At 43.7% G+C, this 24,112-nt stretch overlaps 1 protein-coding gene and 1 pseudogene across 1 annotated transcript; one reads left to right on the top strand and one right to left on the bottom strand.

Moving 5' to 3' along the window:
• Positions 1-10,939: 10,939 nt before the first annotated feature.
• Positions 10,940-18,417, top strand: LOC148000894 (uncharacterized). Its single transcript, XM_087587199.1, has 5 exons — positions 10,940-11,143; positions 11,881-12,043; positions 13,207-13,338; positions 13,994-14,170; positions 17,828-18,417. The coding sequence occupies exons 1-5, from the start codon at positions 10,993-10,995 to the stop codon at positions 17,910-17,912; spliced, it is 708 nt and encodes a 235-aa protein (XP_087443325.1). The 5' UTR covers positions 10,940-10,992; the 3' UTR covers positions 17,913-18,417.
• Positions 18,418-22,441: 4,024 nt separating this feature from the next.
• LOC148000893 (polypeptide N-acetylgalactosaminyltransferase 12 pseudogene) lies at positions 22,442-24,039 on the bottom strand (annotated as a pseudogene).
• Between the last annotated feature and the right edge of the window lie 73 nt (positions 24,040-24,112).

Genomic DNA, 24,112 nt, shown 5'->3' with positions numbered 1-24,112 from the left:
AAGAGCTGTGTAAAAATCACTAACTGTTCCCATATTAAACCTTGACCCCTGGGGAGATGCCTGGGGAGGTTCACTGTCAGAATATTCAAGTCCTGGGGCTCCCTCTAGAGGAACAACTTGAAAACCTTCAAAACTTCATTTGGAAATAACAAGAAAAATCTGATTTTACCTAAGCTATAAAATTTTAAAGCTCAGAGGTAGCATTTGAACATTTTTAGTTGGAAACCTCTCCAGAAGGTGTCTTGCTCTAAAGCATCCATGAAATGGGCGCAGCCACTGTCTTTGCTGCTCTTACAGTCCTTTCTGCACAGCAACACAGGGACAATCATCTCCAGTTTCTGAAGTGCAGTCAGCTGTGAGCATTGCTCCAGTGTGGGACAGCTAGCTTTCCTCCACTCCTTAGGGATAGCATTATTCACATTTGAATGCCTGCAGCATCTCTCACCTTTGGCCCTTCTTCCTCCCTCCTTCCTGTCCTTCTATTTGTCTGTGCTAGACAAGGTTCTGCCATTAGACTGTCACCCCACATCTGAGTTTTTCACAGGATTAAACCACCAAATCATATAAAGTGACATCCCCTGAGATGACAGCTTGTTTCCTTGTCACTTCCTTGTGACTGTTCTCTTGAGAAAGGCTCTCAATGCACAGCCCAGGCTTAACACAACCAAGAGACCCTCCTGCCTCTGCTCCCAGTCCACATCGCTTTCTTCTTAAATGAGATTCAAAGCTCAAATTTCAACATATCTCCCTAGTACTGGAAACTTTCTCTCTTGAAGACGGTCTGATAATTTAGTGGGCCAGCATTGACTTGAATCAGTTTGGCTTTGGGTTGGTAAAAATTTTCACTGACTTCATGGACTTCATTTCTTCTCTTTGAGAGTCTCTGAGAACCTGGTTCTTATTTTGTTCTTCAGGGCCCAAGAGTCCAGAGATTAGAAATATTGCAAAGGTGAAGATTCTAGTAAGAAACCTTGCCCCCGGGCTGGACAGATGGCTCAGCAGTTAAGAGCACTGAATGCTCTTCTAGAGGTCCTGAGTTCAATTCCCAGCAACCACATGGTGGCTCACAACCATCTGTAATGGGATCTGATACCCTCTTCTGGTGTGTCTGAATTTACAGTGTACTCATATACACTGTAAAAATATATAAAGATTTATGTATTTATAAAATAAATAAATATATCTTTAAAAAAAGAAACCTTGTCCCATAAACTCAGGCTTAAAGGAAAGGCTAAGGAATTAGGAGTAAAGACAACGTATTTTTACACTCTGTTCATGGGGAGAATAAAAATCAGTAAGATAGACGGAAAGAAGACACTAAAGAAAACAGAGACCTGCCCAGGAGACCTTACAGGTACCTGTTGGTTAGGGTTCTCTGTGAGCTTCTAGCACCAACATCATCTCACCTGGATGTTCTACTAACATCATGCCTGGTTGAGTTACAGTTGTTTATCAGACATAGTACCAGTGTCGTAGTCAATGTTCTATTGCTATGAAGAGACACCATGACCATGACAACTCTTACGAAGGAAAACTTTAAATTGGGACTGGCTTAACATTTTCAGGGGTCCAGTCTTTTATTGTCATGGGGAGCGGGGGGTGGGGCACGCAGGAAGCCATGGTACTGGAGAGACAGCTGAGAATTCTACAGTCCAGTCAGCAGGCAGCAGGAAAGGAGCAAAGACATTGGGCCTAGCTTGACCATTGTCATTTTCTCTTTTTGATCATCAAGAAACAAATAGATTTAGATCTGTGGAGTTTTCCTGTTTCAGGCAAATGTGGTGGTTAGGCCCTATCATTCTAACACCCTGAAGACAGAGGATCAGTCATGGTGAAGACCAACTTCAGCCCATAGTGAGACCCTGTCTCAAAGAAACACACACACACACACACACACACACACACACACACACACACACACGAAAAACAAAAAAACAAGAGCCTGAGGAAATGGATCACACCTTGATTATATAACCTTCTGGATACCCTGAGGGATTACTGGGGTCAGGCTAGTTGCACAATAAATCTTAACAGTGAACAGCACTGATCAATCAATAGGCCTTGACTGAATATAAAGAGAAAAGGGGTGGAGCATAAGCATTCATTGCTCTCTGAGTTCTCAGGGTGGATACCATATAGACAGCTGCTCAACCTGTCATGGTGGACTGTGGCCTCCAATTGTTGGCCAACATACACCCCTTCATTAAGTTGATTCTCCGGCATGTGTTTTAGTAATGGAGAAGAAACTCATGTGGTAAGACATGTACAAATCAGTGTGAAAAGGCAGGCATGTTAAAAGTAGGAAAAGGGGGGTTGAGGATTTAGCTCAGTGGTAGAGCACTTGCCTAGCAAGCACAAGGCCCTGGGTTCGGTCCTCAGCTCCGGAAAAAAAAAAGTAGGGAAAGGCTCCAGAGGAAGCTTCATAAACAAGAAAATTTCCAAATTGCAGTCCTTAAGTATACTGTATGTACAACACCAACATTAACAAGTAAAACACATCCAAATTTCAAGGAGAGATATTCTAGTCGTGGTGGCACATGTGTGTAATCCCAGCACTTGGGAAGATGAGGCAGGAGGATCTCTGTGAGATTGGGTCAGCAAGGACTACATAGTCAGTTCAAAGCCACCCTAGAGTTTGTCCAAAAAGAAGTTGTTTTTCAGTGAGATAACAAGTCCAGAATAGATAAACAGAAACCTACAACAATAGGAGTGTTACTGAGGATGCAGACTGACAGGAAGCACCCAAAATCCTGGGATGTGGTGTAAGTTGGAAAACATTTTTATACCAATAAAACTAGGTGTGCCCATTCCTTGTGATCCTGAAGTCACAGGCCTGTGTACACTGCATTAGAGGATCTGCCTTCTCAGACCCAAAACCTGCATTTTAAGATGCAGGAAACACAGCCACACTGCCTGCAGGGTGAGCCTGCAGGGTGAGTCCGCAGCCATAAGTGCTGTGGATCCCCCTCAGTCCTGCAATTCTTGAGGGAATCAGCTACTAATGGTCCAGATTTGGCTCCTTAACCCTTAGTTAAGTTCTTAGTGCGAGCAGGCTATGTAGTCTCTGGGGCTTGGAAAACATTTGACTTTCATTCTTGGACTTAATCTGCTGTGCATGGCTAAAAGCATCTGCACCCAGGAACTACTAGCCGGTATCTTGGTGACATTAAACATGTACCCTTTGCCTGGAGATTCCCCAGGTTGACCTTAGATTGGTCCCATTTCTAGCTGATAGAATTGGAGGTAGAGCTTAGATTGGCTATGGGCTCCCTGCTTCTGATCTTTTGGATTATCAGGGTTTGATGAGTTTCCTACAAAAAAAGACAACATAAGAAAACTACAGTTTATTGAGGTTGGAAGCCCACTCTGGCTGGCATCATTGCCATGGCACCATTCTGTGAATGGCATATAAAACTGGGCTCTAGCATTCATGTGGTAATTTGTGCCAAAACAAGTTTGCTGAGTGATCAAGACAAGCGAGATGAAGAAATAGAAAATATTTGGTAACTTAACATACGATTTTATAGTTTTATGCTTGGAAAGTTGATATAATCATACAAATATTATTTTAAAATGTTTTATGTGTTCAAACACGTATGGATTAATGAAACAATTAGTGAAACATAAATCTAAATAAAATAAGAAAACTTTCATTATAAGAACTGTGTCTGTTTTGTCTTCAGTGGGTTAGAGACTCTGGGGGTGACCTATATTCTGTAGCCCCGTTTAGCTGGGTGTGGTGACAGTGGGTGCTGAGGACCACAATGTATGGGCTTTCACTGTTGGTTCCAAGCTCTGTGTCAGGATCCTCTCTGTCCACATAAGGTTTCCAGTCTGGAACATTTGGTCAAGCTCAGACATGAGCAAGGGTTCAGCCTTGTGAATAGTCCTCTGGGTCTGTTGCAGGGTCTCCAAGAATGTGATGGGGGAACGGCTAGTGACGTTTACCTAGTAAACATCTCAATATGGGGAGCATCTGACCCTTAGGAGGGCAAAAGGTAGGAGGTTAGCCTAATTTTCATTGGTTTCATGGACACATTTATTTTACCGTTCCTGAGTTTTGCAGCCTCTATGCACAACGTAATTTTAGATGAACATTTAGGGCCTTTGCCAGATTTAGGGGAAACTTTGGTCATGAAGGTGAGGGCTTTTTCAAATCTCAGAGGTAGAGGCAACCCATATACAGAATTTTTTGTCTTCTGATAACAGCAGAGTATGGGTCTCTTGTTCAACAAGAACTGCGATCCATTTGCCTCCTGTTTCTTTTTGTCACTTCATTTCTTCCTGTGTTCTTCTGTGAAGGTGAGGGGTCCCCTCTCTCTAAAGAGGGCCCATGGACACTGGCATTGGCAAATGCATGTCAACTGTTCATAGTGTGCATGTCTTTGCCCTTCTCCCAGTAAAATGAATGGGATGAAGCCAGAAGGTCAGCCCTTTGTGCTAAGTCCATTGGCTGAGGGACTGGGCCTATACCATCCTGGGTCGGTGACCCCTGCAACCTAGTGTACCTGATTCCATGTTGAAGAAAACTGCTCCATATAAACCTCTCCATGTGTGACATTGGACTGCATCAATCACCTTTAGGAAGGGCAGAGTGCAGCTACAGTGGAGCCCAGAGTGGAGCCAGAGCCTCCAGCCAGCCCCAGAGCAGAGCAGGATGTAGCAGCCACAATTGCAGAGGTAGCAGCAATCAGGGCTGGGTTCCTGCTTAAGACGGGAGTTGAAGCTGCTCACATCCACCTTCTACCACAGCTGTGGGTGTTTCTGTATTGTCAGACCCTGCCTGCAGGATCTGAGCTTTGACCTCCTGTTGATCAGAACTGGAGGAGCCAGAGCCAGGGCAGTTCCTGGAGTACATTTGACCTTATGAGGGTTGGTAGGGTCCTATCCACATCCACGGCTATGTCCCTCCTCTGTTCGGGGCAGTCTGATGACCTGAACTTGGCTGCTGTCTTGGAGTGGCTCCTTTGGGTTATCATCTGGTAGTGGGCTGGCTGGGCTGACGGCTATCATTTTATTAAGTCAGATATAGGTCTGGCCCAGAAGACCTGCCTCATAGTGGGTTATTTCAATGTTATGCATCCACTTACTGCAGTTCCCCTCAGGAGGTCCATTACAATGATGGAGATGTAAGTTAAAAACAGTTCCTGTCACAAAGTCAATGTATTTATTAGTGTGGTTGTAGCCCCTACTGCTCACAAAAAAGCAGGCCTAACACAATCAAGACTTTTGGGTAGAGAGGCCACTAGCCTCCTCCAGGGTCACAGTGCCGGAGACATCCATCATAGCCATCCTACTCCACAAAACTCCTTCTGGGCCTGTGTCCATCACCCACAATACTACTCAGGAGTCCTTACTGCCTGCATCACCATAGCAACAGTAGCACCGACCTGCAGCCACAGTTGATGCCAGAAGAGGGGAACAGCATGAATGGGCCAGCATGATCAGTGAGCCTATGGGAAGTTGTGAATCATCCCAGGGGCAGCAGTAGCTGTTGTCCCAGGAGGGCTCACTTCCCTTCTTTTTTAGATCTTTGACTCGAATCAGTAGAAGTGACAGAAATATACAGAGAGATACATACATAGAGAAGATTATCAGGGTCCCAACATACATTCATGCACCTGAAGAGACCATAAGGACCTCAGTCATACATCCTCACCTCCTGCATCACATTGGCCCCCTAAACAGAAGGTGCCTTCACCAGACTTAACTCTAGAGGTGACAAACCAGGCAACTTTCAATTTTGTTCCTTTTGTGGAGTGGAGGTGTCAGATTCTTCAGAAGCATGGGCAGCAAACCATCAAAGGAATTCATGAGGCTCTGGAACGTCTCAGGTTGTACAACAATCAGAGGTCTTGACCTTTACATCCTTTCCAGCTCCAGGGGACTCCCAGACCACCAGAGCTTTAAGGTCTGGAGGCAAGATGGAGGTGTGTTAGTGGGAGTGGATTTTGAGGCGTCAAAGGCGCCCACCATTCCCAGGTAGCATTTGTTTCTTCTACTTCTTCATCAACACTGGAACTCTCAGCTGTTCATCCCACATCTTCTTGCTCTAAAACTCTGAAATTGAAAGTCCCCATTTAAATATGTTGTTCTATATGTCACCTGGGTCACCTGTTTAGTCCTTCTCAGTTTTAGCATTCTGTTAATAGGAATAACAACAGAAACCAAGCTTTCTGAATTTTGTAGATTCTTTGCCAGGGCATGGTAAGACCTAGCTACCTGCATAGTACTGATTTTCAAGACTAAAGTGATTTCTAAATCTTGCTTTTCTCAAGACTGGATTGGTCACCTTGTCAATAACAGATGGGGCCCGCTGATTCTTTTTACTAAGTCAGGTAATTGTGAAGGGCAGGAAAAGGAAGCCCCAAACACACAAGTGCAATTAGCTGTGAACTTAGCTTTGCTGCACCTGGAGGCCATTCTGGGAAGAGAAAGCATCCATTCCAGGTCGTCCAATGAGAGGAGGTGATTGGCCTCATCCAGAGAATAGACTCAGTAGAGCTAAAATGTGCATTTCTGATAATTTCCAGGTAATGAAGCTACTGGTGCTTGTCCAGGTCACAGTTTCAGAAGTTTTGGTCTAGCATGCCTGACTGGTAAGTGAGGAGGTTGTTCAGGTTTTGATATTTATGGAAATTCTACTCTCCCAAACTTCTAGGAATACATGGCAAGTAGCTTGAGTCTAAATGAAGAACTCGTCTTCATAGTTTGCATGGTGGTTAGTGTTTGTTGATCGTCAACTTGACAACACCTGGAATCTCCCTGGAGACACAGCTCTAGGCACCCAAGTGGAAGATCATTTGATTATTAGCTCTATTATATAAGGCATTACTAGATGTAGGTTAGCCTCTGGACATGCCTGTGCAGAACTCTTCTGATTAGACTGATTGAAGTGGGAAGACCCACCCTCTGTGGTTGACTGGGACAGTGGACTGGATAAGAGGGATGAAGTGACCTGAATACCAGCATCTTCCTCTGCTCTCTGCCTGCAGTCAGTACAACAGCTCTCAGGCTCCTGCTGTCCTGACTTTCCACTGTGGTGCATCTTGCAACTATAAAACAAAGTAAACTTCTCTCCCTTAACTTTTGCTTTTGTACACATATTTAATCACAGCAACAGAGAAGTGACAAAGCCAATCAACTGTCACTTAAGCTCCTGAACATCCACAGGAATCTCAGCCAGGAGTCATAAGCTATTGTCCAGGAAAACTGGAAATTTAGGGGAAGAGACACTCTTTCACCATGCTTCTCCATTCATAAGAATTTTATGGGAACACAGACACTCAGAGACAAAAAGTGGTCAAATGCAATGGAACTTAAAGTTCACAGACCCCAATGACATGGTGGATCCCATGAGTCACGTGGTAGATGCCATGAGTCACATGGTAGATCCCATGAGTCACATGGTGGTTCCCATGAGTCAGATGGTAGATCCCATTAGCTCTGTTTCCTAAGCCACTGTGTACTTATCTCCTTTTCCCCTGCTACCTGAATCCAGCTCTATCTTGCCTGAATCTTTCTGCCATGTGTCATGGTATTACCACTTTGATTTCCCATGATTCTGTGCTCTTCCCTTTGTATTCTGATGGCCATGGTGCTTGTTCAAAAACCACCAGCTGTGATGGATTTACTCCTGGTACTATCCTATAGCCACATAGTTGAATTCAATCATTACCCTTAGTGGTTTGAATTCTGCTGAGCCTAACACTAGTTTTTGTTCACATTTAGAGGACAGAGCCTTTGACTCCTTTTTATCTTTGAGGGGAGTCTTTCAACTAAGCTTCTCTGCCCCTGCACATAGAGTCTCTATGTCCCCTTGCAAGTACATAAATCATAAAATAACCCTCCCTCCGATTCGGTTGGTTTCAAGGCATGAAAAACCAGGGCCAGGCTGTTTACAGATTCAATACTTCCTGACCTTGTCCAGTACAAAGACTGCAGCACTGTATCAGGTGTAACACATGCTCTCATGCACCCTGTTGCCCCTGCCCTCCCTGGTCAGAGTCCACATCCCAGTGTGAGCCCCCAACTCCATCTATCAAACCGCCCTCATTTAAAAGCCCCCAGTTATAAAAAGGCAGGGCCTGCCAGTACTCTAGCTCCTATTGCTGACCCACCCATTACTCCCCAGTGTGAAAACTGCCACTCTTGCAGCACCTTCTCTGTGAGGTTTGGGTCATGAATCCACACTTGGGACAAGATGAAGCTCCTAAGCCTGCTGTCCTCATTCATGTCTGCCTGCCTCTGCACATTCTGATGCCTCAGACCCAAAGCTCACCCTGGTTGCCTTTTCCTCCTATTTTCTCAGTTTACTTCTAGACACTTTTTCAAATGAACTTTCTTGTAAAAGGAATACTTATTCTCTCAAATCTTGGAAAACATAAAGAATTATGGACAAGAGCAACTGTGATTCATGCTTTTGATTTATTTTTGCAAGACATTATCTTTGTAGACATATTTATTATTCCCATCTGTAAGTAGTTTGTATATAAATGTGTGTTTGAATTTGTTTGTTTAGTCCTTATCCTGGTACTATCTTTCATTTCTTACTTTTCTTCTACTTAATGTAAGGCTACCATTATTTAAAATGTAATTTTGACAACATCTCTAGTTCTTCTTTTGGGATGGAATTTCAGGTTGGAAATGCTGGCACCCTAGGACTTTTTAGGCTCTTAGTGTATCTGTAGCAAGGCTACTATCCAGGAAGGATGTAGAAATTGACAAACTTCCCAGAGGATCGTGAATATTTACATCTCAATAACCTCCCTGTAAGTCACAGAGTTTTGCTTGGCCGTCCATCATTTAATTCAGCGTCTGTATTTCTGTGATTAGGCTGCATGGTTTTCTACATTTCTCAAGGATATGTGTTCCTTCTTCTGTGCACTGTCTTTGAACGTGCTGTCAGTTTTCAGGTGTCCTGTGCACCCCCTTTCAGTGCTTTAAGGAAACACTTGCTCCCTGAGAAGTTCTTCAGACAGGTTTGCTCTGCTGGGGACATCTTAGCACTGCAGGAGCCCATTGCTACTGAGAGTCTCCATTTACATTAAACCATTCAGGCTTGTCTCCCTCTAGTGGACAAGGAGCAAAGTGCACCCAGCCAACTGCTGTGCATGAGGTCTGTGACAGGGATTTAATACTTTACTGATCAACCAGTGAGGATCCCTGCCCAGTGGACTGTAACTGGACATGGCTATCGTCAGAGCAGTTTATCAGCATTTCATGTAAAACAAACAGGAACTCTAAGCTCTTGGATAAGCCTAGGAAATTTTGTTTAGGTAATATTAAGACCTACATTGGAAAATCTACACTCGCATAGCTAGAGATTGAAATATTGATGCCAATTATTTGCTCATAGAAACAATATCAGATGCTTTTCTTTTACATAAAAAACATCATTCTTTGAAAACCTTATAAAATTACATTTATGGATTCATCTGGCGCTTTATTAAATTCTCTAGCAAATACCATAGCACACCTTCTGACAGTAGGACACAAAAGGTACACCTACTCAGACAAGAAGAAAGATTCTTCTTTACATTAAACATAGAAACACAAGTTAAACCAAAACCAAGAACTTTTTTCAACTGTGTCATACTCTCAATTTATTTTTCCTTCATTCCTAGTTTGGCTTTTTGAGTTTTGCCATATTTACGTACATACATACATACATACATACATACATACATACACACATACATGAATACATACACACACCCACATACATACATACATACATACATACATACATACATACATACATACATACGTTAAGTTAATACTATCTCTGAGGCTTCAGGCAAACCAGAGTCAGTGTCATCCAGGGAGGGCTTGTAGCCACAAGGGATCACTACTGACCATTACCTGATCCCAAATGAGGTTGGTCCTCTTTTTGGGATGGATGCCCTTAAAGCTCTGCTCACTACTGCTACCAGCAAGGGAGAGCTCTTGGCCAGGCAGTGGCTTCCTGCGGGGAAGGCCTGTGACAGGCTCCTGCAAGCACACTACCACCGCCTCCTCCATGCCTTGGTCAGCAGCTTCCACAGCTGGTTGATGAGATGTTCTGGGTTTTCCCACTCCAGGGCACACAGCTCGGCCTCCAGCAAGGCCCTGGTCTGGCACAGCACCATCGAGGGGTTGCTGTCAGAAGCCAGCAGGTTGCCCAGGTGGAACTCCAGTTCTAGCTCCCTGTACACCATGATGTGCTAGAGCTTCTCTGCTTCTTCCTGCTCTTTCTTGGCCAGCAGCACCTCTGCATTCTGCCCCTCCATGGCTCTCGCTTGCGTTTCAGTTCCCTCATTTTTGGGGATTTTAACTTTTAAGAATGGACAGAAAGTTTACAGTTTGATGTTTGCCCTATACCTGAGCACCTATGTTTTCAGGAAACAGGAGTTTTCATTGCACAAAATGGGATTGTAAGACAGGGATTTCAGGAAAAAACATGGGTGAATACATTGAAACCATGCCCCCTCCCAAGGCACAGTCCATGAAACAATGTACTCCAACTTGCATACATTGAAGGTGTAGGAAAAAATATTGGCCTCCTGGGAACAGTAAAAACTGTGGAAATTGGACTATATGTGACATCCATGGACCCTGGGGTATACATTTCAGGGAGAAGAATCTCCCTCACCCAGGGTCTTTAGATTTTTGGCTGTTAACAAAGATGTTCTATCCAAATCAAGGCTTTAACCAACTCTCCCTGTCCTCAGAACTGAGCTGTAATGAAGCAGTGAGAACTTTGAAGTTGTGGAAGGAGAGTGTGCGAATGGGTGTTCCCTAGCTCAAAAGTGAGTCCTTGGAAAAGCCACTGCAGAACCTGGTCAGTCTGGGTAGAGGTAGTTAGCAAGTAAGCTATGGCATTTCCCAGTGATATCACCGGTGGTGTCTTCCCTCGAAATTCTCTTGTATCCAGGAGACACTAGAATGTTCTGTGATGTCACCAGTGTTGTGGTGACACCAACTGCCTGAGCGATTTCCCTTCATTTCCTAATGGGTTCCCGAGGAGGCATGTTCTCCAGGATCCTCAGTCTCTTTCGGAGGGACAATCATATCTATGCAGAGACAAGACCAAGGCAGAGGGAGGCCAGCCTTCTATCACGTTGGAGAACAAGACGAATGGAAAGGTCCTTGAGGAGGTCAAGTGAGTACTGGGCAGGGCAAGGGGAGCTTCCTGGAGGAGGTTTGCTTGAGCTGGTCCTTCCAGGAGTAGGACATATGATTTAGAGCCTCAGTCTTCCTAAATGGCTGACCCAGACTCAACAATTTCTGATCATTAGTTTGACAGAGAACCAAGACCTGTTATATGTCAAGGGCTTTCCTTGGATCTCTTTAGTGTCATAGGCAGTGTCAAAGAATACCAGGATGAGCCTCTGTAAGAATAACAAAGTGTCTCTCAGGATAGGCTGTGGAAGCACTTCCTCTCAGCAGTGTCCTGTAGATTATGTGGGTCATTGATGCCAAGAGGGATACTCTCCTGGTCATATATCAAGGTCTCAGTTACTTTGTCCTTGAACACACGTGACTAGGGATTCAAGATGTTAAGCAGTTTGGACTCAAGGACTTACCTGCCTCACATCAGACATTAGCTGAGAAGGTCCTCCAATTCTTCTTGTTTAGGCCAGCTTTAGAATTTGAGTGCAGAAGAATGGCTGTAGGAGGTGTGGTCTATATCTATGATGGCATATGTCACCATATGTCTATGATGGTGGGGAACAGGGACTGAGCTGAGTTCAGTTTAAAGATAGCTTTCTTGCTCTGACAGGGAGTCACTGTATCTGTAGACTGTTCATCCTCAGACTTCTGTTTTAGAGTAAGCATAGTTTTTCTTGACACTATGTCCACATATATGCCTGTTTACTGGTGTTTATCTACCTACAGAGTCTGATCAGAAAGCATCATCCCAACCCTCCACGACACCTGTTGAGGAGGAGAGAATGAAGCGTTTGGAGAACCTCAAATTTGCTCTCCACAAGGTGCAGAAGGAGAGAGATGAACTCAGGAGAATCCTGGCCGATTACCCTGGAAAGAATTTAAATGACAGGTAGTCACAGTGCAAGTTCTGTTAAATCCACATTTCCTCACATCACAGTAGGCTACAACTCCAGGGTGTCCTCATGGTCAAAATCACTTTCCTGATTGCATCAGAATGTGAAGATCAGATGGGAATGAGATGGTGGCACAGGCTATTTTGATTGCTACAAACGTAAATCATAGCCTGTGGCCTGAATTACAGTCTGGGATTGAGGGTAGTAGTGTGTGAGCTCTCATTGTGTGGTTTAGGTAGCCTGGACAGGTGTTGGGTTGTGGGAATTTCTAGGTGCTCTGATTATGAGCAATCATTGTTGCAATTGATGTGGAGGAGCTTTGGGTTCAATAGGTCCTGTGAAGAGCTGGAGGGGCCTAATCCCTCTTGCTGCCTCACAGTGTGTGACTGGACTGTCAACAGGGTATCATTGTTGTTCTCTGATTTTATTCATTGTATTTTGAGATAATGCCACATTCTTGTATTTATTTGGCATTCTAATTGTATGAAAGAGAGAGAGAGAGAGAGAGAGAGAGAGAGAGAGAGAAAGAGAGAGAGAGTGTTTTGTGTGAGTTTGTGTGTGTGTATGCATGTGTGAGTGCGTTTGTGTGTATAACTTAAGATCTGGGTATTCTGTGTTCTGATTTGGCCTGAGAATTATCCTGTGTCAATTTCCATGGCATGATAATGATGTGGGTGAGAGCCTCACTTTGAACAGTACAACATTTCACATCTGCTCAGGTGGACACACATGGGAATCTCCTGGTGTGTGCTATAAATTCTTTTCCCTGTAAATACTGTTCATGTTCCTTTGGGTTTTCATGTAGCAATAGATTCTATGATTGAGAATTGTTACCTAAGAACAGGAGAATAGTCTTCATGGGTTTAAGTTGGAGCCTGGATGGTGGCACAGGACGCTCGAAAGTTCTTGGCAAGCTAGTCTATTCCTTCAAACCGTCTCAGGGAGCTCAAGCAAATCAGCTCCCTGCTTTTGTTTCCTGGCACTGCTGTCCCTGTGTTCATAATAATAAACTGAATAAATACCAAATGCACCCAGTACCAAGGAGTAAGGGCGTGGCATGTCCTAGGCTGGATTAGTTCAGGATTCAGTCTGAATTCATGTAATTCTTGAATCCTTCATTCATAATGTTATTTGATCCTTGGACCACGCCCTGTCACAGGAACAAGTTTGAGTCCGAGATGCTCATGATGCAGCACGAGGAAGTGATGACCGACATGAAGAAAATGAGCGAGCAGATCAATACCGCTTTGGTCAAATGTAAAAACCTTACACTGGAAAATGACTGGTACTGGTGAGTAACTTACAAGGTTGTGACCCCAGCACTAGGCACAGCATGTGTCAGCCCATTCTTATCTTTGAAGTAAAGTGAGGATCAGGCTTTATAGTGTTTGAAGCAGACCAGGAAGCCTGTCTCTAAGGAAGGCTCTAGGATTTTTACCGCTTGTAGATAGTTTGAACAAATGGAAAGAGACTGTGAGATTCATCAGTCATTGTCCTTCCCAAATAGGGATCCTGTACATAGAAAATGTGTGCACAATGATGGAGTCATCAATCAATCCTGATGCTCTGGGGCTCTGACAGGACACACACACACACACACACACACACACACACACACACACACACACACACACGACACATAGAAAGATTGGCCTCCAAGGGACATTCTAATAAAATGGACATATAAGCACACATAACGATTAAGTCCACTTCTAGGAAAAACTTGAATCAATGGTGTCAGGTTTTTGAGAAGTGCCCTGAGTCTTCTGGAATGTTGCTCTTTTCTCCATTTGACCTGTCTCTAGGTTATGCTCCATGGCTACTGTGGACTTGGACTATAATCTGGGGCTCTCTTTTGATCAGGACCCTAGAAGGAGGAATGGACTTGGAGAAGTGGAGGAAGTTGGAGCCTGGCTGGGATTCACCATTTTTTCTTTGTGTCTCAGCCGCAGCTTCTGCCCCCTCCTAACTGAGTGTTTTGAGCTGAAGAACAATGCCCAGAGAGCATGGAATGAGTACAAAGGGCTTCTAAGGGATCAGATTGCACTGGAAGAATCCATTAAGGAAACAACAAGGTTCTGTGGGGAAGCCAGTATGAAAATCCGTGTAACAAGCAGCCTCAGGTAGGATGAATGAAGCATCAAGGGCAGGTTTTCCTGATATCTAAGCAGAAACCAAGTCAAACCAATTTAACCTTCTCCAACTTATCCAGACACTCTCCTAGGTCTCATCCAGTTGTTCATTTTTTTGCCCATTTACAAAACTTTCTGTGATTCTAGCTTCATGCAAGAAACTGGAGGATTGACAACCAAATCCTCCTGCTCAACTAGAAAATGCATTTCCTTAAGTGGGATCTGTTGATCACACATTGCACACTTACATGCTAGAGGGATGCCATGTGGTAGCCGTCTTTGTAGTGCCCAGAACTGATTAGAGTTCAGTTCACTTGCTAAAAGAATGGTTATCATTGTCAATTATGATGGGGCTTGTGGTCTTTCTCTCCTTTTCCCTGTACATTGAAAATGGTCCCTTCTGCCTTTCCAAATGGTGGTTCATAGTGACAGAGCTTGAGAAGCAGTGTGTCAGTCCTGTTCTATGTCAGTGTTTTAGTGTTCTTTCCTGTGGCTTATGTCCTGGAGCTGACTGGATGAACAGGGATGTAAGAAAGACTTCTCTCAGGTTGAGGGTTTGTGTGAGATATGTGAGGGTTAGAGGGAAATTTTTCTCCAACTCTCTCAACCTCGTGTGCCCAAGAAGTGCATTCCCCACACAGGTTTACTCTATAAGGGATGGAGAGCAGTGTCTACGCTCTCACTGACACATTTCCTTTGCCTAATCTGTATGCAACAACTGTGCTTCCAGAAGGATGGCCTCCTCATTCTTTTCTGCTTCTCACTTGTGATTTCTCTCTCTCTCTCTCTCTCTCTCTCTCTCTCTCTCTCTCTGTCTTTCTCTCTCTCTCCCCTCCCTCCTTCCCTACCTCCCCCTCTCCATTTCTCTCTGACTCTGTGTGTGTGTGTATGTGTGTGTGTGTGTTTGTGTCGTTGGGCACAGATGTGTGAACATGGTTATGGCTATGGTACACATGTTACATTGGGAGTTGCTTGTTTTAAGTGTTTGCGCTATGGGTGCTTACATATAGAAGTGTGTGTATATGTGTGTTCGTGCATATGTGTGTGTGTGTGTGAACTCATCAAGTTTCTGAACACAGACACATATTTATATATATTGTATTAGTCTATATGTACACATATAGAAGCATGTAAAAGTATATATATATATACATATATATACATATATATATATAAAGAGAGAGAGAGAAAGAGAGAGAAAGGGAGAGAGAGAGAGAGAGAGAGAGAGAGAGAGAGAGAGAGGAAGAGGAAACACAATTTTTCCAATTAGTTTTTTTAAACTGTTCTTAATGGGGTTTTGATTACTATTGAAATTATTACAGTGGGAAAACTATTCATCAACATTGACATTACTTGGAGAAATCTCAGGAATAGGGTACAGGGATTTGAGGAGAGGCTGCTGTGTGAAATCCATGTACCTGAGTGTGGAAAGTGCTGACTCAGGGCTCTTCTGCCTCCTTTGCTCTCGGTGTGCAGTAACACTGGAAGGTCACGTGCTTGTTGTGTCTTCTCAACATCCTGGTTATGTTAATCGTTACCTGCCACCACTTTCTTTCTAGATCGGCCTAAACTTGATTGAATATACATTGGCTTTGGAGTTTGCTCTGGAAATTGTTAATTGAAAGATTAATTTGCTTAGAGTTGAATCTGCAAGCAGAAGATGTCCAGGAGTTATGCTGAGGTGGAATCACATCTTTGCCTCAGACAGAACCTTAGGCTCAAAATAGTCCACAGCACTCACCCTGTGTTGGGTCTGTAGCACTCTTAACTATTGTTATTCAAAATCATTTGTTCTGAGTGAAAATCATCTGTAAGGAGGGTTTAGAAAAGTGATGACCCTCAGACATTGCTGGAGGTGTCAAATGGGTAGCCCTGTGAGAAGCCATGTACAACTCTTGTGAAAGTTCAACCTTTGACACAGCGATTCCAGAACAAGAAGTAGGTGTCAGCAGAGAAACTGTGGCACATTAGTGTTGTAGTGGTTCACCTCAGAGCAGCCATGAAGCAAAACTATCCAGATGTCCATCAGTCAGAAAGTGAAAAGGTACAATGTTGTCCAGCCCTTCCATGGACTGTGGCTGAGTTTGATTATACCTGCCAGCATTTGACTTTGAATCAGTCAGCCTTATCTCACTCGAATTATATCTGATAGCATCCCATTACAAGTTTTACCTTGGATTGTGGTTGTGGAGATTTCCTAGCTGTTTGTGCTGGTAGTTTGTTTCCCCTGTCAGGTACTGTATCCTAAAGGGACCTCATATTGAAAAATGCAGCTCACTTTGCATGCACTGGGAAACAGTGAGCAGAGGACAGAAGAGGCTCACCTGCCCCCACCCAGTGCTCTGTTGCCTGAAATCAGCCTCCTGTGCACAGCCTTGTGCCCTTGCTAAGCAGTCTTGGCTAACAGGCCTAGATGTCACATTTCTAATTTCTGATTTTCAGGGGAATACACTTTATTGGCTGAGCTGTCTTTAGCCTATGCTCACTGTGTACTTACCCCATTCCAGGTTTTTTTTTTTTATGCCACAATAGTAGACTGGGTGATCTCTTCTATTACCATTAACTGGGAAACTAAGCACATTCTGCAAAATACTCTGCTTGTATGTGTGAACAAATATATTTGGGTGAGTTCAAAGGTGTGTATGTCTGTCTGTCTGTCTGTCTCTGTATACATGCCTGTATCCATGGACAATATAATCTTCTAATGACCAGGATGAGGAGAGAATGTAGGAAAGTCTGTAGGACGCCCTGAATCAGAACAAACTGTTCACTGAGCAAAAGGCCTTGGCTGAGAAGATGCGGCATCATTTCGGTGTCACTGAGATGATTTGAAAGCACAGGATGAGAGGACCCAAGTAGATTCCCTGTACTTATGAACTGTCTTATTGGGTGTGTGACTTTCATCATAGTTATCAGCATCTGTCAGCTAGGAGCAGCTCAGAATATTATTCCTGTCCATTTTAAAAGAAATTCCATCCATGAAGTGTATGTGATCCATAGAGATTCTGGCTATGGTGTACTGATCCCTCCAGTCTGAGCTCTCTTGTATTATCTGAGCCCAGTGCCTTTAAGTCTCCCCACAAAGAGTTTTTTGATAACCATAAACAAAGGAGTGGTATAGTTTATTTTCTGTATGAGTATTTCCGTTAGAGTTCAATGCCTACCCTTGGCAAGATTTCCATGCAGCATATTCTTGCCAAATATAATATCACTTCAGGGTGCATGTACTTCTTGAGATATTGTTTCTGTGGGTCTTTGCAGATATTGAGGTTGTGAGTGGACCCCAGGCATATTCCTGCACTGGAGGAATAATGATAGTCTTCATTTCAGTGATGGCCAGGCCTCCAAGGCCTTCCTATTGTTTTCTAGGTTGTTCACATGTCTCCTCATCTGACATTGAGACGCTGCTACATGATTTTAAAATATAATATATATGGACGATTGGAATTATCTGCTGTTCACTGTTCAATTTTTAGCAGTTTTAAAAGCTGGGAAAATATGCAGGCCTGTGGGGTCTCTTACCCTTCTCTCTTGGGCATGAGAAAATGACCTCAGATCAAAGATCATCCTGGATTATCCTGCTGAATTGTGCGCTATGTATGGGAGAAGTGACATGGCAGGTCCTCACCAGGCCTTTTCCACCCCTAGGTCTGAACACTGCAGCAGACGCTTGTCCATGGCCCAGAGCAGGACTACAGCTCTCAGAGACAGACCTGTCCACCAGGAGCACTGAGGGTGCAAAGATTGATAACACCTCCCGCATCTCAGTCCTTGTAACCGTTCCAATCTTGGGCTGAATTTGAAAGACCTTGAGATGTGGCATGGAACACGCCTCACGTTTAACCCTTTGACGACTTGTCCATCAACAACCAACCACCCTGAATGAGGCGTCTACATTCCTCTTGAAGAGATTTTACCATCTTACCTGCCGTTCTGCTGTGTTTGCAAGGCCAGCAACAGGCTGGAGTTATATGTTGAAAAATCAGCAGGAATTGAATGCTGACTAATTTACTTGTTCTATTTGGTTTTTAGTTTGAAGTTTGGTTGTTTTATGCATTTGGTTTTATTTGTTTAAGTTTGAAGTTTTGTTATTCATTTGTTAACTTTAGTGTACTTAATTAATATTAATTAATTAATATTCCTAAGGCTATATACATTGAACTCATTGACTCCCCAATTTAAAATGTTCTTGAATAAATTAATGTTTGTCTATAAATAAAAATGTGACCTTTAACCCTTCACTCACAAGACCGTCCTGAGTCGTGTGTTGTTCTTCCTCCTGTAACAGCCCAAGTGTAAGGCAACAGTGGTTTTCTGCAAGTCTCATGCAGCGTAGGCTTCATCATCAGTTCACAGCCAGCCAGAGCTGCACAGGAAACTGTGCTCTTGATGTAGACAGTGTGTCATGCTCTGTGGAACCCCCCTTCATGATGAAATATATCCTTGCTTTATCCTTGTGCTCACAAATTTAGCTTCCTTTATAATGACAAACAAAGGAGAAACACAGAAGTATTTCTCTAATACATTAGAGGAAATAGAACAATTCAGTATGGGAATGTAAAATGTTCAGGACACACAGAGTTTGATGCCTGTGGATTCCTTGAAATATAGCATCAACTATGACTGCACATTTAATGAATTCCACCAATTGTAGAAGAATGAACATTTTTAATATTTTTGTTGTTGGCTTGTTTGTTGTTATTGATAATGATGTTTTGCTGAGTTCATTTTGATATATATCATAGCTTCTTTTGGGCGGAGGTCTTACAGTTTGGAAATATTTCTTTTAGGCAATTTGTAGTGGATATTTTTATCTATATTTCAAATATTCTGTCCCTTTCCAGTTTCATCCCATAAAATCCCTATTCTCTCCCCAGAATGCCTACCTCTATGTGGGTGCTACCCCACATGCCTGTTGTCTCCCTCCCACCTCCCCATATTCGTTTTCATGCAATTCTGCCAGCGGCAAGCAGAGGGCAGTGGATTTCACTGGGATGTGATGTGACAGAGAATTGTTAATTGCCCCTTAGGTCCTCTGGGATTCAAATTCTGAAACAGATGAGCCATGTCTCCAGTCCCTGTCCTGGACTTTTGTAATGAATTCTATTATTTACAACTTGTCTGCCAATTCTGTGAGTTCATTGAGAGAGCATTTTCTAATTTGTCATTAATGATTTTTTTTAATGACCATTTACAGAAATTGTTAAACATTATTTCCCTGTGCACATTCACTAATGGGCTTATATTTGAAACAGATTTGAAAAACTAAAACACTATATTTAAAAAAACGTAATTCAAATGGGCTATATACATAAGCATAATACAGTTGAAGAAACTTAAATGACTTAGAAACTCATATTAAATATTTATTATCCTTGGACACTACAGAAATGCCAATCAAAATTATTCTGAGATATTGTTTCATACCTTTCATAACTTAGTTTAGTAACACATAAGAGAATTCCCTCCTACTGGGTATGGAGCAAGGGGAACATTGAGAGTCTCCTGTAGATTTGCAATGCAAATTTCTGTAGCAACTTTGGAAATCAGAATGCAGTTTCTTCAGGAAGGTGGTAATGGGTAAACCTCAAGACACAACACCAAGGCATATATCCTAATGTTGACTCATCCTAGTATACACACCCTTTCTCCACCATGTTCAGTGAAGCTCTCTTATAATATTCAGAATTTGGAAATATTCAAGTGGTCCCTTACGAGATGAGTGCATAAAGAAAGAATGGTGCATTTCCAGACTAGATTGCTGATCAATAACTACAAAAAGGAAAAAGGAAAGCATGTAATTTTCAGGACAATGAATGGATATTGTAAAATCATCCTGGATGTGGTAATCCAGATCAATGAGGACAAATGGGATTCGTATTCACTTTAATCTGAATGTTAATTCTTCAATCTGTGTGACTGTGTGATCAGTTGAGTGTGAGGGTCTAGGGATGTTGGCCAGACTGTCCCCATTTAGGGAAGTACAAATTCACTCATGGATGCTGAGGGACAGTGTCAGGACAGGAATGTTGAATGTGAAGAGACAGGGCGAGGGTGGCAGTGGAGGGAACATAGAGAGGGACAGCTGATATTGAGAGTCATTTGAGGCAGTGAACTGAAGCCTAATGGAGTAGAAATACAAATTATTTTTTCAAAATTTTTATCGAGGTAACTAAAGATTTATTATGGGTGCAAGGACAGAAGATAAAATATCGATTGGGTTCATCTATGTGAAATTTCAATAAAAATGAGTCACAAAACTTATGGAGTTCAATCTTCAGTTAATCTAAGTAACAGACAATGTATATCTGGTCCTTATGGAGACATATGTCAAAATCTCTGTTGAAAACATAAATATATTATCAATGTGCAAATGTGTTCTAGGCACTGTCCAACACTTTCCCTTCTATTAGCTTCTGCAGATCTGGGTTTATGTTAATGTCCTTGATCCACTTGGACTTGAAATTTGTAGAAAGAAATAGAAATGGATCAATTTGCACTCTGCTACATGCAGACCACCACTGAAGGTAGCGTCATTCTTAAAATGCTTTCTGTTTTCCATTCAGTTGTTTTGGAATCATCGTCAAAGATCAAGTGATCATAGGTGTGTGGGTTTATTTAAGGGTCTTCAATTCTAGTTCACTCCTCCACCTGTCTGTGTTACCATCACCACTAAGCTTTTTCTCACTGTTTCTCTGCAGTACATCTTCCTGCCGGAATGGCGATTTGCGCCGAAGTTCTTATATTGTTGAGAATTGTTTGGGCTGTTCTTTCTTTCTTTTTCTTTTTCTTTTTTTTTTGTGAAGAATTGAGTTGCATTTTGATGGAGATTTTTTAATCTGGAGACTGTTTTTTTTTAGATGACCTTTTTTTAACCATGTTCCTTCACGATGATCCCTGAACACAGGAAACCTCCCATCCTCTGAGGTCCTCTTTCATTGCATTCCTAAGAGACTTCTATTTCTTGCCATATGGTTTTTCACTTGCTCGGTTCGAGTTATGCCAAGATTTTTTTTTTTTTTGAGAAATGCAGTGACACTTTTAATCAATCACACTTGTGTTTTCGCAATTGACCGGGACAAAAATAAGGTCCGCAGTCTACCTTCTGACTGATGTTGTCCTGAGACAGGGTCTCATGTAGCGCAGCCTCACCTCAAACTCTCTGTGTGGACAGTGATAACCCTAAACTTCTGATTCCCATGCCTCCACTTCCCAAGTGCAGGGATTAGGGGTGTGCAGACAAGCTGATTTCTGTAAATGGGGTTCTGGGAACTTAACCCAGGGCTTCATACGTGGTAGGCAGGCACTCTAGCCAGAGACCCACACCCTCAGGTCACTGTAGCTGATCTAGAGCCACTGAGACATCAGGATTGTCCAGCATGGCCACAGCAGCTGCCTCATGACAAACTCTCAATAATCAGATACTATTTTAATAATTATATCTATTACCAAATACTATTATAGATAATATATTAAACAATCAAATAGTATTTAGGGAAAAACTTTAAAGTTGAGTTTCATGTAGAACATTACGTTTCTCCCTGGAACTGTCATTTGTTGATTAAAAACTAGAAATGATATAAATGCTTTTTCCAGTCACAGTAGTTAAGTCCTCCTAAGTCACTAGACATCCTCCCATAGACATTGCTGGAAATGTACACTCGCAAGTTTGTAGGACCTTGGCAAACCATATTCTTTCTTTGAGCTTTCAGAGATGGTGAGCCTGTTTGGGTCAGTCTGAGCGTTATGATGGAGGTTTGACTGTGGCATCAGCACATAAGCAAAAAGCATTCTTTCTTGTATAAATCTAGACTGTCCCACCCACTCACACCAAACGAAATCAAGACAGTATTTCTAGTGTCCATCTCATCCCCCTGAGAGAACTCTAACTTGATGACATTGAGGTATTACCAGTCGACATTTGAGGTATTACCAGTTTGTGTCAAGTATACTAAACACCCGGGAAGCTTCGTAAGTAACAAAGTAAAATATTTCCCCTTTCTGCTAATGAGAATAAAAGGCACCATGGGTAAAATGCACATCGTGCATTAAGCTTCCCAAATACCAAAGGCAGCATCTTAGGACGGCCCTTAGAAAACGGGATACTGGAAGACATTTTTAAAGTTTTCCAAATCTGTACAAATATAATTCACATTGTTGTGGAGTCCAACACATTCACAGATGACAACCACGTACTTTGTCCCTCTCACTGGGCACACAGCCCCCGGCCGCGGTGGGCTCCTTCCCTGACAAGGCCGTGCACTATGACATGCGCTCCTTGAAGAACCACCTCTGGCTGTCTGAGTTGCTACAGTCTCGCAAGTTCGGAGCAAAGGCAGAGTTGAACTCCTCCTCTGTGGCCTCCACACATTTCCCGCTCTGCCTGTAGACTAACGTGCCGTCCTCCTGTAGGATGAACTCTTGATTCTCTGGAACGGTATCTTTCCAGAGATCCGGGATAAGGATCCTTCCCTTCCTCCACTGCTATGCAGACCTGGGGCTGGCGGGTGTTATACCGTATTTCTTGCCGGGATGTACACTCGAAAAACTGGTTCTGACCCATCCCGTGGCAGAGGTACAAAAGGACCTGGTGGCCTTCCACATTGTTTTCACTGGGAGGATTATAGTCCAGGCAGTACCCCCGTAGTCCTCTGTTCTCAAGCTTCCCGAAGAAACCAGGCCTGTCCTCTGGCACATGCAGTTCTGGGTACAGTGTAGCCAGGAACCGCTTTAAGTCTTCACACTGGAGCTTGGGCTGAAGCTTCTTTCTCTCTGTCAGCTCCCCAGAGGGTTCCAGGCGGGCTGGGGATTTCGGGGGTGGTAGAGTTCTTTAAGTTCATCCGTCCACACTTCTGCAGCTCGGACACTGTTGGCTAGAGCCTTGCTGCGTGAATAGGGAGCTTGCTTAGGGAAGACGTGGCCCACGTGGGAGTAAGGGTGTGTTTCCAGAGAGTCACCACATTACCAGATCCTAAAGGAGAATTCAAGGTTTTCTCCTCCCCAGACTTCCATTCCGGTATCATAAGACCCCAGGTATTCAAAATATCTCTTACTCACAACAAACGGTCCCCCAGCCATAGTTGGAGACCTGATAATGTCAATAGGAGTCCGCATCAACTTCCGCTCCCGCCAAGGGACCACGTGCCACGTGAATACTAGGCGCCAGTCAAAGCCTCCAATCTGGGGCTCTCCGGAGTTGCCCAGGTACTCAGAGGTGTTCCAGTCAATGACATCGATAACGGGGCACACCACGGCCGACTCCTTCTCGTGGATCCTCTGCAGCAGGGACTCCAGCCACCCCTCATGACAGTCACAGTGACAGTCCAGAAACCTCAGTACTTCCCCCCTGGCCGCAGAGGCTCCCAGTAGCCGGCTTGCACTAGGCCCTCTCTTGCTAGCATGGATCAGGCACACCTTGGGCAGCTGTGACAGCTCTTGCCAGGGGCTCCTTCAGGTGATCTCTGTTGCTGTAGTCATCTACCAGAATGACCTCCTCCAGCAGGATGTCAGGGGAAGTCTCGAGAATACTGTAAACTGTCCGAAGGAGTGTGGACCAGGCTTCATTATAAAATGCTATGACAACGGATGTCTTGGGCAGGTTATCATAATCATACCCGCATGCCACGGAAGCGGGAACCTGGCATCCTGGAAAGGTGCTCAGACAAGCACAGGGCTCCGGGCTGCACTCCTACCTCCAGTGGTGCCAACCAGCTATGGGCCCTCAGCGCCACTCTACAACTAACTACCTGTTGGCCAGCTATGCTGCTTAGCCCAGCTAAGACGCGCACTCGCACCACCCGCCTTGCTGCTCACGCCCTACTTACCCTCTGGGCAAGGCCCACGTCCCTGCCTGTGCCCATGCCACCCCAGTCCACGCCCTACGGCTTCCAGCCCATGGAGTGTTGCTGAAGCACAAGGGGGTGGACGAGGGCG

The sequence above is a fragment of the Rattus norvegicus genome, chromosome 15, assembly GCF_021556685.1.
Source record: "Rattus norvegicus strain SHRSP/BbbUtx chromosome 15, alternate assembly SHRSP_T2T, whole genome shotgun sequence".
NCBI classification, from domain to species: Eukaryota; Metazoa; Chordata; class Mammalia; order Rodentia; family Muridae; genus Rattus; species Rattus norvegicus.
Note: the sequence above shows the minus strand (reverse complement) of the source record. Positions and strands in the feature narration are given on the sequence as shown.